The 16,966-nt window shown below is 43.4% G+C and overlaps 1 protein-coding gene across 1 annotated transcript; it reads right to left on the bottom strand.

Moving 5' to 3' along the window:
* Positions 1–6,975: 6,975 nt before the first annotated feature.
* Positions 6,976–16,700, bottom strand: LOC103694730 (Y-linked testis-specific protein 1-like). The gene is made up of 4 exons (XM_063280611.1): positions 16,543–16,700; positions 14,645–15,514; positions 14,397–14,565; positions 6,976–7,085 (listed from the first exon to the last, which is right to left on the bottom strand). The coding sequence occupies exon 2, from the start codon at positions 15,435–15,437 to the stop codon at positions 14,646–14,648; it is 792 nt and encodes a 263-aa protein (XP_063136681.1). The 5' UTR covers positions 15,438–15,514; positions 16,543–16,700; the 3' UTR covers positions 6,976–7,085; positions 14,397–14,565; position 14,645.
* Between the last annotated feature and the right edge of the window lie 266 nt (positions 16,701–16,966).

Raw genomic sequence — 16,966 nt, 5'->3', positions numbered from 1 at the left:
TTCACCTCTGCCTCTGGTCCTCTTGTTGGCCCTGTGGGAAGCGTTAAGTTCCTCCTCTCTTTCTGTTCCCACTGCTAAACGTTATAACCACTGGGTCATTAGCACTCTTTCTTGTACTTGGAATAAGGACAGAAGTGACTGTGTTATCTCCAAGGTAATGCAGACTGTCCATCATTCTCTTGAGCCTGCGCAGGTCACTGTGGCTTACAGTGATAGAAGAAACAGAAGCTGCAAGCACATGCTCCTGAGAATCTGTGAGGCATCAGTCCTCCCTGCTGCCCCATGGAGTCTGTTCTAATTTCCTTTCTGTGCCTGTGATAAAATGCTTGGATGGAAAGTAGTGTAGCGGAGAAAAATGTTTTGACTTCAACTTTCAGGTCATGGAGGAGAGTCAAGTAGGAACTACAACAATGTCTTGAGGCTGATGCCACCAAGTGACTCTGCTTGTTGCCTTGCTCCAGCTCACCTAGCTTTCTTATAAAACTCAGAACGACCTTCATAGGGAATGGTGCTGCCCACAGTGGGCTTAGACCTCCTAAGTCAGTCAACAATCAAGGCAATTCCTCATAGGCCTGTCCACAGACCAACATAATAACACAAAAAGACATTTGCTAAGCCCTCCCTCACGTTTGTATATGTCTGTCTGTCTGTCTGTTTTCTTCTCTCTTCAAGTGATGCTGAGTTGACCAGAGGTTATAGTTAACCAGTTTATGCGAGCTGCAGCATGCATCTTGCTTTCTTGATTTTGTAGACTCATAAACGGTGCAGAGATGTGCCCCATGGTGAATCATACCCAAGTCTAACCAGAAACTGATTTAGATGAGATTTTTGATTCAGGAGTGAATCAGCACTCTGAAGTACTTGGCTATGAAAATGACAAGTGTTTTGGATGCCAGAGGGAAGATTTGGATTGAGTTTTGTTCTCTTTAAAAAGATACACAGACATCTGTTATGTAAATGGCACGGTGGGTTCCATGGGAAGGACGAGGAGACAAATTACTCTTTAGAAAGAACTTTATGAGGAAAGGGTCAGCACCCCAGACAGCCATTACAGCCATGATCAGGCCCTGAAGCAGCAGTGAAAACATCTGGCCCTGATGGGGAACTTCCTTAGGAGAGATGGTTTCCAAAGGGAGCTGTTTTGTCTTCACTCTTTCGGCTTCAGTGGCTTAGCATGGTCAGCAACAGCATTTATTCTGGGAAAAGCAAGGTCTGACAGAGTCCCTGAAGTGGCGCTCCTGGATCTTACACCCTCTGGAAGACCAGTCATGCAGCTGGTCCTAGTTGGGCTCTGCTCCCTGCTGGGGACAGAGTCTACTGAGTGAACCCTGAGACATGGAATCTAATCCCCCATCAATTGTTTTAGAAGTGTTTTCTTTTTCTCACGCATCACTTTAGAAAGGGCCTGTTTATCAAGGACCACTGGTCTGTGTTATTCATCAGCTAAGGAAAATGCTCAAGTGGCTTTCTTTCAGACTAGCAGGATTTTAAAAGGCGGTTATTTAATTACAGGCTACTCGTGAGAGGGACAGAGAAGCCTAATAGAGCATTTTATTTAGTGGGGAAATGACACCTGAGGCACAGCAGACACGTCTGTGTGTGTGTGTGTGTGTGTGTGTGTGTGTGTGTGTGTGGTGTGTGTGTGGGTGTGTGTGTGTGTGTGTGTGTGTGTGTGTGTGGGTGTGGGTGGGTGTGGGTGTGTGTGTGTGGTGACAGCAGTAACACTGTCAATTTCTCCCTGTCTACTCTTCAGGTTTGATGCTTACTTGGAACTTTTAAAGTGACTTCAACCTCTCCCCTACACCTTTGCCTCCTTCTCTTTCCCTCATCCTTCTCTACTTTTCTCCATCCTCCAGGGAGGGACACCAACTTTCATTTCACAGGGTAAGAAAGCCCATGTCTTGAAGATGCAGCCAGGCTTCTCTGTACCTCACAGGCTGCAATCAAAACATGTCCACCTCTGAATTAGTTCTCCTGATAAAAGAGACACTCTGTTCTGAGTGTAACTGCAGAGGCATGTGGGGGTGGAACCGTTTCTTTCAGAGAATATCCCTTCGGACACTGAGAAACACACACAGCAGAACGCAGGCATGAGGTTTGCGATAGACCATATGCTGATGGGGACTGGGAAGATAGCTCAGTGGGCAAGAGTCGTTGCTCTGCAAGCCCAAAGATTTCAAATTCTTGCTGCACATTTGTAAAACTCCAGGCCTGGCTAATCATGTCTGCAACATTGTAGGGTGGAGGCAGGTGGATTGCCAAGAGTATCCTGGCCAGCCACACTAGTCAAAATGATGGGCTGTGGTTCACTAAGGGAAGAAGAGTAGTGAGGAAGAGAATGCACATTCTACTCATCTCTACACATATATACACATGTATGTGCCCTCACACTTGGGAACAGGCACTCAACTCATACACACACATGAATCCCCCAACCACACCCCTGTCGAACCCTGAGTTCAGCTGCTCCATAACATATATGACTGAGTATTCTAGCAACATGAAATTTTACATCCTCCTTGTCTTGTAAACCCCATTTTCTGTTTAGTTTACAAACACAAGAAGCTAAATGTATGATTTTGCCGGCTCTGGATGGTGTGTCATAGCTTTTGGTCTTTCTGGAACAGCATCTGTCTATCAACAGAGGGACTTCAACAGAGGGGCTTTCTAAATTACCCTCAGTGAAATGGAGCCATTTGAGGGTTTTAACCGAGTGACTGGCGTGCTCACTTTTCCTTTTGAGAAGTAGATTGGACATAATGTACAACATCACTCGGTTACAGGATGAATAACACATCAGAGGCTGGGAACAGTGAACTGATTGTCACTGGGGTTTTGTGTATGTGGAATATGTTAAGACAATGGATCTGAGAGAGAGAGAGAGAGAGAGAGAGAGAGAGAGAGAGAGAGAGAGAATGAGCTTGATCTTAAAATATCTGTTCAATGTATAATGTGATCAGAATACTACACCTCATACTTCAAATGTATACAGTCTCCATTTGTCAAGCATACTCGATAAATCTCAAAAAGAAAGGTAATGGGGAGTTGGGACAGAGTGTTCTGGAAGGGGCTAGGGAGAGAGTCTTGCAGTTAAGCACTCACTCCCCAGAAACTTACATAGATGCCCCGTGGATGTGGAGACCATCCTATAATTCCACCTTGGAAGGCAGAGGCAGGATGCCCAGAGCAAGCTGTCTGGAAAGTTGAACCATACCAGAAGGAGCTTTGCCTGTGAGTGAGAGTTGCTGCCACAGTGAACAAGACAGACAAGACATTAAGGATATTTCCTGAATGTACCTTGGGATTACACACACACACACACACACACACACAGACACACACTGAACAAAAAAGTTAAGTTCTGGAAGAGGAATGCCCAGACTGGATGGATAAAATCAGAAATGAAATAAAAAAGTATGTTGGAACTCACTCTGAAAGAAGAGGGGGAACAGAGGGAGAGATATGAGTGTGGCTGTCTGCTTGTGCCAAAGTGTAAGGCCATATAAACCCAGTGCCACCTCCTCCACGATATCAAAGCAACAGCTCTAGCTGAGGTATTGTTCATCAGTGATGTCGACTGTGTGTGAGTGTGTGTTTGTGTGTGTGTGGTCACTTTTGTGGGTGAATGTGACCACAAGCCCATGCTCATCAGCTCACAATCCATAAAGTGCTTTGGGCCCCATCTTAAGTCATCAAATCTCTCAGTGCCTGAGGTTAACTGAATTCCAGAAAGCATCATAGTTTGGCTGACTAATGTTTCATTACATCACAAAGACATTTTCTACTGTAGATAAAATAAACGCATATATTTTAGAATAGACAGAGACTTAAAAAATGGAAGTGGAAAAAATATCACTACCGAGTTTGCATTAAAAAACATATTTATTTTAGAATTCTCATATAGGATTCTTGAAGGATAGTTGAAATTTCCCATATAACCTACACATGATTTCCATATATTAACATGTTACATAATCATATGTAAATAATTAGGAGAATTTAACCTTTGGAAAAAGAAAGTACTTTTTTCCTTACCAGCTCCCGCTCCCACAATGACAACTCTAAATCTAATTATTTATTAACAAATTCCTAAGCCACAAACTTTGGCTCAATCCTGGACTAACTTATTTAACCCATTCAATCTATTCTGTCTTCACATGTTTATTTACTACGCTTTCATCCCCTTTCTTAGCATCTTCCTCAACATATCCTTTAGCATCTGCCGCAGCGTCCCTCCCTGTGTCTTCTATTATACACTATTTCCCAGAATCCTCTCTTCCTGCCACTCTTCTGCCTTCTATTTCCTGCCTCAGCTCATGTGTTTTAGACTTTTTTTTTTATTGGCAGGTTATGCTTAGAAGAGATTCTCTCTGCAAACCTTGGTGCATTAACATCAACTAAATGACACATTTTAAGTTCTCATTTTTATTTTTGTTCATGGGTCTTTTTTGTGTTATGTAATGTGGCTGCAGTACCTGCAAAGGCCAGAAGAGGGAGTGAGATCTCCCAGAGTCAGAGTCAGTTGTGAGGATGCTAAGGGTTCTGAGTAGCTGAGCCATCTCTCCAGTCCCTAAATGACACAATTTTGTCACAGTAAGGGGAAAACTGGATACTACTACTCCTATGCCTTCTCACACTGTAGATTCCAATCCTCACTGTATTTCGAAGCTAAGTGTCCTGTAAATGTATTAAAGTTTTTTTATTCCCACTTCAGGGGGTACCTATCCCTGCGTTTCCCCTAGTCTTTGAAGGTTGTCAAGATATGAATGGCCCGTTTTACAGGCTCTTTGCTTATGATCCACCTGTCTGGTCTACTGAGCCTCGGTACCCTATCCTGTAGGTCCTCGATCAGTAATGATCCCCTCACCCTTGTGGATTCATGCTTTTGAACACTGATTTACAATTTTTTTTGTGCAGTCGTAGGGAGGTTTGGCACCAACTGATTTCGTTCAGCCTGTGCTATTTAACAGATAAAGATCCGGTGAACTTTAAAATATTCATTTGAATAATTTAATTTTATATAGATAGTAATATGATCTGGTGTGGAATTCAAATATTTCGCCACCAAGGAACTGAATTTAGGACGTTGTGTAAACTTTTAAAAACCATTCTCTGGTTTTAAATTTTGGGGTGTGCGTGTGCGTGTGCGTGTGTGTGTGTGTGTCTGTGTGTCTGTGTGTGTGTTCATGTGTTTCACTGTGACTAGGATCCCATCTACAAAATCTGCACAGATATTTCCCAGAATAGACGGGTGGAGACTCTGGAAGCTCTTCTCCCCCAACTGAGGAACTACTGGCAACTGATGACTACAGGGAAGAGGGCCCGTTTTCTTCATGGATTTGGCCCGTTTCAGCTGTCCATGCTCCCCTGGATGTTTGTACCCACCCCACACATCTAGTCAGCACTAAATGGACTCAGCAGTTTATGTTAAAATGCAGATGGAATTCGCAGGGAGGAAAGGGGAGGGATTTGAAGGGAGGGGATGGGGATGGATTTGCTCAAACACATTATGTGTATGTACCAAGTTCTTAAGGAAAAAAAATAAAATGAAGTAAGTAAATAAATAAATAAATCTGCTCATTTGTGCACATCTGCATGGATTTATGTGTGTGTGGGAGAGGGTTGCAGCACCCTGCTCCAAGAGGATACCATGCAGTATCTTTCTCTATGTCTCTCTGCCATTTTCTTTTGATGCATTGTTGTGGTTTGAATACTCTTGGCGCATGGGAAGTGCCACTAGTAGGAGGTGTGGCCTTGTTGGAGAAAGTGTGTCACTATGTAGGCAGGCTCTGAGGGCTCCTAGTGTTCAAGCTCTGCCCAATGAGGAAGAGAGATGCTCTTCATGGCTGCTTGTGGCTGCAAGTCTCTTTCTGGGCTGCCTTTAGATTTAGATATAGAACACTCTCAACCACCATGTCTACCTGGACACTCCCATGTTTCCCACCATGATAATAACGGACTGAAGCTCTGAAACTCCATGCCAGCCCCAATTAAATGTTTCCTTTATTAAGAGCTGCCTTTGCCATGGTTTCTCCCCACAGCAATGGAACCCTAACTATGACAGGTATTGTCTTTGCCTGATCCCAAACTCTCATATTTTCATCCGGGCTGGAGCCAGCAGACCTTGGTGATTCTGTTCCCCCTCCCTGTCCCTGCGGTTACAGGTTTCCCCTGCCTCTTTCATGATGTCTGGGATCAGAGTTCAGGTCTGCTTAGGCAGCAAGCTGTTTCACCCACCGATCCTCCTCAGACCCATCCTGTGGTTTTTATGGCTTACAAGATGATTACGGTCAACATGCAAACACAAATTAGAGATGGCGAGAGCATCTTGATTTTACCTTGTTTCGGTATATTTGAGTTATTTCAGTGTCTTGATTTCACCTTGTTTCGGTATATTTGAGTTGTTTCAGTGTCTTGATATCACCTTGTTTCGGTATATTTCAGTTGTTTCAGTGTATTTGAATGATAGCTGAGGATTGGGAGACTTAGTCCGAGATGGGAATGAGAAAGTGAGGATTCAAAGATCTATCGGATCCCTGCCACTTGCCCTTGCATTCAACATTTCATATTTAAAAAACAACAACAACCACCACAAACGACAATATTCAACAAGTCATGCATACAACAGACTGGCAGAGAAGACACTAAAGAGATTACATACTTGTAACCTCACTTTCTCCAATAAAGCCTAATGTATTGAGCTGATGGATTTTGTTTTCAAACCCTGATGATTAATCCCTAGATTGGAGCCCCATAACATTGTGATGAATGACACCGTGGTCGATGGGATAGGCACTATTTGTCTTAAAACTTGAAACTTATTCATAAAACTGTTAAATGGACAACAGGTAACTTTAATGAAATAAATACGGAAGTATTAGAAAAATAAACAGGAAGATGTGTGCTGTAGTTACTGTTCTATTGCTGTGAAGAGACACCATGACCAAACCAATTTATGAAAGGAAACATTTAATTGCGGTCTTACAGTATCAGAGGGTGAGTCCATGGACCATCGTGGTAGACACCATGGCAGCAGGCTGGCAGGCAGGCAGGCATGGCTGGAGTAGTTCCTGAGAGCTCACATCCTGCTCGACAGATGAGAGAGAGACAGAGAGAGACAGAGAGAGGGAGGGAGAGAGAGAGAGAGAGAGAGAGAGAGAGAGAGAGGGAGAGAGAGAGAGAGAGAGAGGGAAAAGAGAGAGAGAGAGGGAAAAGAGAGAGAGAGAGAGAGAGAGAGGGAGAGAGAGAGGGAGAGGGAGAGGGATAGGGAGAGGGAGAGGGAGAGGGAGAGGGAGAGGGAGAGGGAGAGGGAGAGGGAGAGGGAGAGGGAGAGGGAGAGGGAGAGGGAGAGGGAGAGAGTGAAGCCTGGTGGGCTTTTGAAATCTCAAGGCCCCCACCTCCCATTGACACATCTCTTTTAACAAAAACACAATGCCCAATCCTTTTTAAACAATCCACTAAGTGAAAACCAAACACATTCAAATATATGGAATTCTGAGGGTAACACTTATTCAAAATCCTAAAGTATGTTTTTTTTTCTTTTAAAAGAAATCAAGTAATGAGTGTCCATCCCATTTGGTAGTATTTTTTATCGTTACATTTCATTTCTCAGAGGTTAGCGTTATTTGCATAACAACTATCCAATCAAGCCTGAACTCTGGAATAAGCCAAAGGCATCATACCTCCCCCCTTTCTACTTGATTATCCACATAGGCATTAATTATCTGTACGGAAACATATTCCTTCATCCTGATTTAGTTCGAAGCATGGGGAGCTATTGATGTGCAATTAATTGCTATTCATAATGGGATAAAATGGAAGCAAACATGATTGAGTCTATTGTTGCTGGGAGCTGAAGATTTTCCTTCCATTTAATAAAACGTGAAAAATATGATTTTTAACGCAAGCCTAGAAACTGCAACAAAGCCTTTAGTTTATATTTTTTCATTATTTCCAGATCGTTCTCTGTGATACACAGGAACATAGAGGAGGAGAACTGTCTGGAGACACTGACACACACTCAACAAAGGATTTGTTTGCGCAATATGGAGATATATCCTGTCCTCTGAGAGTTGGCCCCAGGACTCCCAATGATCTAAAAGTCCTCAGGTTCCTTGGCTAAAATGAGACTGCATTTGCATATAACCTATGCAAGCCTCTTGAATACTATAGTCATATTTATGTGTCTGTATGTGTGCATGTGTGCATGTGTGCATAGAGACATGTTAGTTCAGAGGCTGGGGGAGGGTAGAGCGTGTTCTGCTCCTTCACTACCTACTGTAATCTCTTGTGAGAGGGTCCCTTGCTGAACCTGAGGTGAGGCTCACTGTCAGGAAGCCACCATCATCCTCCTGTTCCCATACCAAGCACTGGTGTTTGCATGTGTGACCACACATTTGGCTTTACCCCTCTGCTGTCATTCCAGATCCTCCTACATTTTAAATAATCTCTGAATTGCTTTTGTACTTAATGAAATGAAATCATGTGGGACTGTTATTTAGGAGATGACAAGAAAAATGGTTTGTATGTGTTCAGTGTAGATTTAGTATTTTAAAAACCACTTTTGTTAGTTCCTGGAGAACTTCGTACATTATATATTGGTAGAATTTACTTCTCACATCTCTTCCTAACTCCTCCCAGATTCATCCCGACCTAATCCCTTCGCCCAACTTCAAGCTCTCTTTCTGCCCTCTGTAATAACCCACTCAAGTCATTTACGCTGCCCATAAATCATGGGCATTGGGCAAGCCACTGGAGCCTGTGCAGCTTATCACCAGCTACATCTTTGTAAAAAACTGACTCTCCCTTTCCTATCACTTAGGGCTGGGGGATAGTGGTCCTGTTGTGTATAGAAGACACTGCTTTGTTCTGGTTCCTGCTGACATCTGTATATTATATTTCAACTCTCTCTTCCATGAGGGTTCCTAAGACTCAACTCCTTCCCTTTTTCCCTCTATCTGTGAGTCTGTATATATGCGTGTTTGTCTATATTATAGATGTCCCATTTTACATTCAAGAAAACACATGGTGGGGGGCGTCTTTTCAATTGATTCTGAAGGTATCTCACCCCAGACAAAATGCTGCAATGCAGACAGGGTGTAGCTCAGTAACAGAAAGAAATAGGAAATGTTGAGAAATCTACCCAGTTGTTGCTAGTGTGAGGTGAAGTTTAAACCTCTGACACAACCTTCTGGCCCTACCCTATGGGTTTAAGATACACATTGTCCCAGTTCAATGTTCAAAGTTTGGACTATGAAAAGCCATTGGACCCTGTGGGCTGTAATTAATGAGTTCATCTGTTGATGGATGTGTATGAATGTGGTGGGAAACTAGGAGATAGGAAATTAAGGGACTTGGTCATTTGGGATATGTCTTGGAGGGTGTTTTTTTTGTCCTTGGTCTCTTCCTGTGTTGGTGCTTCTTGGATGCCAGTGAGGTTAGCAGTTGAGCTCTATAGTGCCCCTTTCATGGTCATGTGTCCATGGACTGAAACCTATGAAACCATGAACCAAAATGAGTTTGTTTACTATATGAGTTGCTGGGCAACTTGTAAGAGTGATGAATGTGATTAATGTGAAAGTGGCCAAAAGTGATGCTGACATACCAGGTCAGGACCGGATTTGGTTTAGGAGGACCCAAGACTTAATCCTTTAAATACTTTGTCTGGAGGCTGCACGCTAAGAGAAGTCCCAATGTTTCCCAAGTGGTTTTATCCAGACGATTCTGCCAATGTATCAGTTGTCTTAGCAAATCAAGTGCCTTGCTGCTTCCCGCTCAGGTCCTTCTCCTGACTTCAATTCTGTGTTTTTAATAGACTTTGATATCATATGAACTAGTGGGAAATGAGTATTAAAAAAAGGAAGGAAGCTATAAATTTTGCTTTAAAATCATTAAATTACACACTTAAAATAAATGGATTTTTTAAGTATGTAAATTATACTTCAATAAAGCTGCAAAAAAGGTTTGGTCAACTGTGATGCTTGTTATGTGATTTGCTATTTGTCATAGTTCCTGTGACTTTGCTCTTTCTAGTAGTGGGTTTTATTACAGATGACTCAGACACCAGTGTAACCATGCAGCGAGAACACTCCGTTCTGTCAGGGAAAAAAAATCAAGTCAAATTCATTGGCTTTCTTGATGAGGGTTTTTCTGGTCACAGCTGAGTTGGTTGGAAGTTGGACAGCTATTGGCTGAGAGGAAAGATGGAGAGAGCACAATGTTTACAGGGATAACTAAAGGTTGTGCTCACGAAATGAGTTGAGTTTCACGGAGAGCAATTGCAGAAGCTCTAGCGACTGATGGAGCTGGGGCCTAGGACCCTTGCAAGACTGCCATTATATGTTTTGTGATGTAACGGCTGAGTGTGAGATAAGGCTAGATGAAGTGGAAAAATTTTGGTTACTTTGGAAACTCACTTGTCTCACAGGATATTTTTCTAGAAGCTATGTTAGGAGAGGATGTTTTGCAGAAGCAGACACATGAGAAGGCATGTGATATTTCGCTGGAGAACATGCTTGAAGGGGGACAGGATGTTTATGGAAAACATAAATGTAATCCAACAGAGAGGGAGAGGACATTTTTACATTGCTACACCTTGCAAGGCTTCGATGGTCTTTGCTGGTCTTCGTTCCATAATGAGAAACACCCAAAAGGACCTGTGCTATACGGGCTGCTTCTGGCTGGTTCTGCTGCTTCTTGTTGGTTTGTTAGAGCCTTGTAGTCTCTTCCAGATCAAGGCACTGCTACTGATTTGTGTTTTGCGTTTGCTATTGGACCATACTGCACAATGAAGATTGGAGTTGCCCCAAAGAATTACTTCTAAATAGGTCCAAAACTCTCTCCCTTTTCCTATCAACTTTCTCTTTCTGCTACCTCTGGTTAGTGGGCTTGAAAGGTGGTTAAAGTGTTTAAGAACCCTAAATAAAGTAGGTTTGGAAAAAATCTAAGCCTACAGATAGTCATGGGTTTTGAGAAAGGGCTATGTCTCCTGCTGAGAGGAGATGATATGTTTTGACTTTTTGGTACTGTGGTCTACTGTGACCCATTAAATGGATAGTGACTGACAGTCTTCCAGTAAGTGTAACACACACTAAAATGCTTTTGCTTGGCATTGGGAGCTGTAGAATGTATTAATTTCTAGTCAAATACCCTCGAATATTCATGTTGGTGACAGTAGTTACACTTCAGTTCTGCCATACAGGGAAGTGGGTCTATACACTGAGAGAAGAGAGTGGCTGGTGGTGAGTATGTAACATGGAGTAAGAGAAACATTAAGGTGCTGGGTCTCTCGCTCTTTTTTTTTTTTCTCAACTTGACAATTTGGAGTCAACTGAGAAGAGAGAACAATTAAAGAACTGCCTCCATTAGATTAGTCTTTGTGTAAGTCTATGGAACATTTTCTTGATTAATGATTGTTGTGGGAGGGCCCAACATCAGTAGTTATGTATATAAAGAAAAGCCTTTTAGGCTGTAAGAAATAGTAAGGGAGCAAGCCATGGGGAGTGTGGTGTTTTGAATAAGAAAGGCTCCCACAGTCATATATTTGAATATATAGGTAACAGGGAGTGACAGTATTTTCAAGGATTAGAAGGATTAAGAGGTGTGGCCTCATTGGAGGAAGTGGGTGTGTCGACAAGGTTGGAGTTTGAGTTTTCAAGAGCCCCATGCTTTGCCAGAGTTTCTCTTTTTCTCTCTCTCTCTCTCTCTCTCTCTCTCTCTCTCTCTCTCTCTCCCTCTCTCTCTCTCTCTCTCTCTGCTTACAGAGCAGTAGCTCTCTATTGCTCCAGTGTTATGCTCCCTGCCATGATGATGGAACAGGCTTCTGAAAACTGTAACTAGCCTCCAATTACTTGCTTTCATTTACACTAGTTGCCTTGACCATGGTATCTCTTCACAGCAAGAGAACAATGACTGAGACAGGGAGCAATCCAACAAGCAGTGGTCCTTGTTACCGCTTCAAGCTCCTGTTCTTGTTTCCCTCAGTGAATTTCTGTAACCTGTAAGGCAAATAATCCTTTCCTCCCCAAGTTAGTTTTGATCACGGCATTCATCAGGGAGAGAAGGAAGAAACTAGAACTTCACAGGTCAGTACATGAGCAAGTCTTACCTTTAAATTAAAACAAAGTGTCTATATGTTTCTATTTGTGGTTATGAGGTAAACATCTGTTGCTCTACTAGACACACTGTTTCTATAAGAAATTGTCTTACTTAGGGTTTCTATGGTTGTAAGGAAACACCGTGACCAAAGTGCAAGTTAGGGAGGAAAAGGTTTATTCAGCATACACTTCTTCATTGCTGCTCATCACCAAAGGAAGTTGGGAAAGGAACTCAAACAGGACGGGATCCTGGAGGCAGGAACTGGGGCAGAGTTTATGGAGTGTCACTGCTTACTGTCTTGGTACTCATGTCTTGCTTAGCTTGCTTTCTTATAGAACCCAGGACCACCAGCCTAGGAATGGTGCCCCTCACAGTGGGCTTAACCCTTCCCCACCAAACACTAAGAAAATGCCCTACAGCTGGATCTTATGGAGGCATTTTCTCAACTGAGGCAACCTCTTCTCTGATGACTCTAGCTTGTGTCGGATTGGCATAAAATCAGGGTGGTGGTTAGAATGTGATTGTCCCATGGGAAGTGTAGCACAAGTAGGAGGTGTGGCCTTGTGGGAGTAGGTGTGGCCTTGTTGGAGGCAGCATATCACTGTGGGGGTGATATGCTTCTTCTCCAACACCATGTCTGCTAGAGGATTCTATGCTTCCTGCCTTGATGAAAATAGACTGAACTTCTGAACCTGTAATCCAGCCCTAATTAAATGTTGTCCCTTATAAGTTGCCTTGGTCATGGTGTCTTTTTGCAGCAATGAAACCGTCAGACAACCAGCCAGTATAAAAACCACCAAATAGCAGAATTAATTAAAAAAAAGAAAGTATTTTCAAGTCGTGCAGTGAGAAACTTATTATTGAGAGAAGAAACAGCAATGGATGAGTCCAAGACAAGGTTGCCTTGAAATACATTCTTGGAGTTTAGATGTGGTTCAAGGAGACCCCACGGAGTGCACAGGGGCTTCTCAGCAGGAGAGAGCTACAAGGTCAGGAACCACAAAGCCTTTTAAAGTCATGGCAAATAGCATAGGAAAGAGCTCAGCACCTCTGTATTGGAGGCACTGTCAAGAGTTTTCTGAGGATAAGCTTAAGTGTGGGTAAAAGACTGAAACTTCCTGGGGCTAGATAGGTAACAGGGCCCACAGGTGTGGAGGAAGCCATCCAGTCATAGGAGAGTCAGGGAAGACAAGCCAGTGCAGGAGCTCTTTGTGGTCTTCTAGGGGCATTGAGCAGAGACCTCCAAAAATATTACAGGATGCAACAGAAGCAAACAGTGCTCAGGGAAGCTAAATACAGGATCCATGTAACACCTGACAGAAGCTTACGGCATCCTCATCTTCTCTTCTAAATTACTTTTTACTGATCATACAAATAATGGGCTTTATGATACTTTCAGCAATCGATAGATATAAGCTTAGTTTGGCATTCACTACTCTTGAGTTATCCTCGTCAAAATGTCCTCGGGGAAGCCTCCACCTCACATCCACCTTCTGTAGTGATGGCTTGGTTGTTCTTTAAGGAACCAAAGAGACCAATATGTATGTGGCCCAATTTCAACTCATTCTAGACCCTTTCTTTTCTTCCTGGGTCTCCTGCTTCACTTTTTGAGAACTCCATCTTGGAATTCCTTCGTCCCTCAGTGTCCTCTACTCCTTCATGTGTTCTTTAGTCTTTCTTCCACATCACCATCAATTTAATCTTTCTTACCCTCATCCTGGTCTCTTCTCTGCATATGAAGGTTGGATTTATTTAAAAAGATGACCTAAGGGCCTGGAGAGATGACCAATTGTTCAAGAGCTGGTCTGCTTTGAAAGAGGACCTGGATTTTGTTCTTTGAGCTCATGTCCAATGGGCCCCAACCACCTCTAATTCGAGCTCCAGGGGACCTGCCTATTCTTGTCTCTGTGGTCTCCTCTATTCATGCCCTGCCCCCACCCACATGATTAAAAATAATACATCTACAGATGAGAAACAGGATTCATTAGGTTTTGTTAGTCAAACTAAACCTGCTCTTCTCTGATTCTGATTCTGCTTGGATCAGTTTATCGGGTTTCCCTGTGAGTTCCAAAACCAACTCCCTGTTACCTGCCTCTCTTTCCCCAACAGTCTGTTTTTCCCTCAAACTTCACCTCAGAAAGTCTATCTATTTTTGCCCCCTCTCCACTGCTTCCTAAACATCCATCTTTTTTTTCCCGTGCCATCCCTGCTCCTCTAAGCCTCATCTCCACTTTTTTTCTCTCTCTAAAAACCAGAACAGCTCAGTCCTGTTAGTTTTAGCCTTGTGACATTAGACTTACTGTTCACAGCGTTGACTTTTCTGGCTTCCTCTAGATGTTCCATCCACCAAAGCCCGTCTCCTCCACCAAAGTGGTCAGACACAACATGTCACATCACACATTTTAATTTTTAGAGCAAAAACAAATTCCACTGGAAAAGATACTGGAGTTGTCAAAGGCCCTTGGGTATCTGAAACAAAGAAAAACAAACATTTTCCCCCAATCCAATAAATTACCCATCTATGTGCCCCACACTTTGTGAATTTCACCTTAACTGATCTTTTCCACCAGATTATAGATGTAGATGTGGACGTCGCCATCAAACTTGATGAAGTACACAGAAGGCTTGGCTAGAACTTGGTAAATGACTTTGCCTATCTTTTTGGACCCGTCGCTTCTGGTGTAATGCACACATTGACCTGTTAAGATGTCGCTGTCAGCGTCTGACTTCACCTCTGCTGGAGGAGTCTCTGGAATGATACGGAGGTTACCTTCTGCGTAATCCTCCAGGAGTTGGTAGATGTATAGAACTGGATCTATCTCGTAGGTGATATAAAACCAGTCCTTCATGATTGGCACCTGGGCCAGGACCACCCCCCTCCAGTTGTCCTTAGAGCCATGTTTGTTCTCAAATTTATGCTCCACAGCTCGGGCAACCATGGCACTTGCGAGATGGGCATCTTTCACTTGAGGAAACACTACTTTGTGAGGCAAGACCTTAAGCTTTAAAATCCTCTCATCGCTGTAAAGTTCAAGTGCATAAACACAGTCAATCCCGTCATACTTGACCAGATAGAGAGAGGGATTTGTTGGCAGTTGATCTAGAACGATGGCCTTCCATTGTGTGACGGGCTCATCACCTTCCTTCCATCCATGAGAAATTCTGCAGCCCACAATGTTCCCCAGGGCCTGGCGAGAAGGCCTTCTCCTCCGCTTCTGGAAGGATGGTGTGCTCATCCTCTTCAGAGACATCCTCTTCTTCATGGCTGTAGACCTAGTGTGGTAGGCCACGGCACTCCTGGTCCACTGTCTTGTGGCTATCGTTCTGTGTTCAGGATTCATACTTGCCCATGGCCAGGGTTTGAAGAGCTTGCCTGCTTAAACCATACACAATGCTGCTGCCTCTGTCATATGAGTGCCTGCAAGAACAATTTGGTTGGGGTGAGGGAGCACTGGACCAAGGCTCTTGTCTAACAGAACTTTGGAGGGGGTGAGGAAGGTGATGGTAAACAGGTTTTAGCATCTGAATCTAATTCTGTCATAATCAGAAGCTCATACTAGGGCTGGGCAATGGTGGAGCACACCTTTAATTCCAGCACTTAAGAGGCAGAGGGAGGAACACCTCTGTGAGATCAAGGCCAGCCTGGACTACAGAGTTAGTTCCAGGATAGCCAAAGCTACCCACAGAAAAACCCTGTCTCAAAAATCAAAATCTAAAGTTCAAAGGGAAATGAACAAATAGTTCTCTACAGCTCAGAATAACCTATTCAGAGACATTTCTTGGGCCCATGGCACTTTGCCTCTGCTGCGGAACCTCTCCTTGAATGGCTAGGTCAGTGTGGGATTAAGTATCCCTGTCCCTCACTTTAAACAAGCAGAACAGAAAAAGGATAACAAAGGACGGAGAAGGGTGGCCACACCCCTCTTATACGCTCTAACTGTGAGCTATGTGGCAACATCCACAACTATCTGCCCAGAGACACAGCACATCAGTCCACTGGCTTTCTGTATTGTGCATCCAGACCCAGCCCCAGGTTTATTCCGCGAAGCTGTTGCATCTTCGACCGCAACAAGATTCTTTTGTCTAGGCAACAACAGCCATTTAGAAATAAAGTCTCCTGCGGTTGGGATTTAGCTCAGTGGAAGAGTACTTGCCTAGCAAGCACAAGGCCCTGGGTTCGGTCCTCAGCTACGAAAAAAAAAATCAAAAAAGAAATATTATCTCCTAAAATGTACATTCACAGAGAGGAGCTTTGGCATTTTAGTAGGATTATGAATTAGATATTGTTAGCAAAGGATAATAAACTCCGGAGACTGACTAGCCTAGACCATCCGCCTAGCTCTCAAACATGGAAGACATTAGAACATACGGTTACTCGCTGTACGAGGGAAAACTATTAGCTTTCTGGCCTACAAGGGTCCCAGTTATCTTCATAAATGTATTTACCGAAAGAAAATGTCCTAGTCGTCCAGATTCTGTCTTCTGAAATCGGTAAGGCACCAAAAGCCTGTTGAACAATTGTGGGGTTCAGGAGCTGAACTGGCTTTCACACACCGCTGGGAAGATAGTGAACCCACCTTCAAGGTGTCAAGCGCCCCCTAGTGGAAGAGATGCGCAACCTCCGCCCTGTGTCTGTGACATAATCCAGGCTCTGCTTATGTCATAGAAGCCCTCTCAGGCCAGTTCGTTCCCTAGTTACGCTTAGAAACTTCCAGCATCTAGGTTTTAGCATCTCATGTAGACTCCTGGAGACCAAAATAAAGTCCCCACCCAAATATTCTGATGACTCGAGACACAATCTACCCAAGTAGATCTTTTCATGCATTTTTTTTTTTCTGAAAAAGTCTTTGGTTTCTGAGTCACCAACATT

This window comes from Rattus norvegicus, chromosome Y (assembly GCF_036323735.1).
Source record: "Rattus norvegicus strain BN/NHsdMcwi chromosome Y, GRCr8, whole genome shotgun sequence".
Lineage (NCBI taxonomy): Eukaryota > Metazoa > Chordata > Mammalia > Rodentia > Muridae > Rattus > Rattus norvegicus.
The sequence above is the reverse complement of the archived record's forward strand: the minus strand, read 5'-3'. Positions and strand labels throughout refer to the sequence as shown.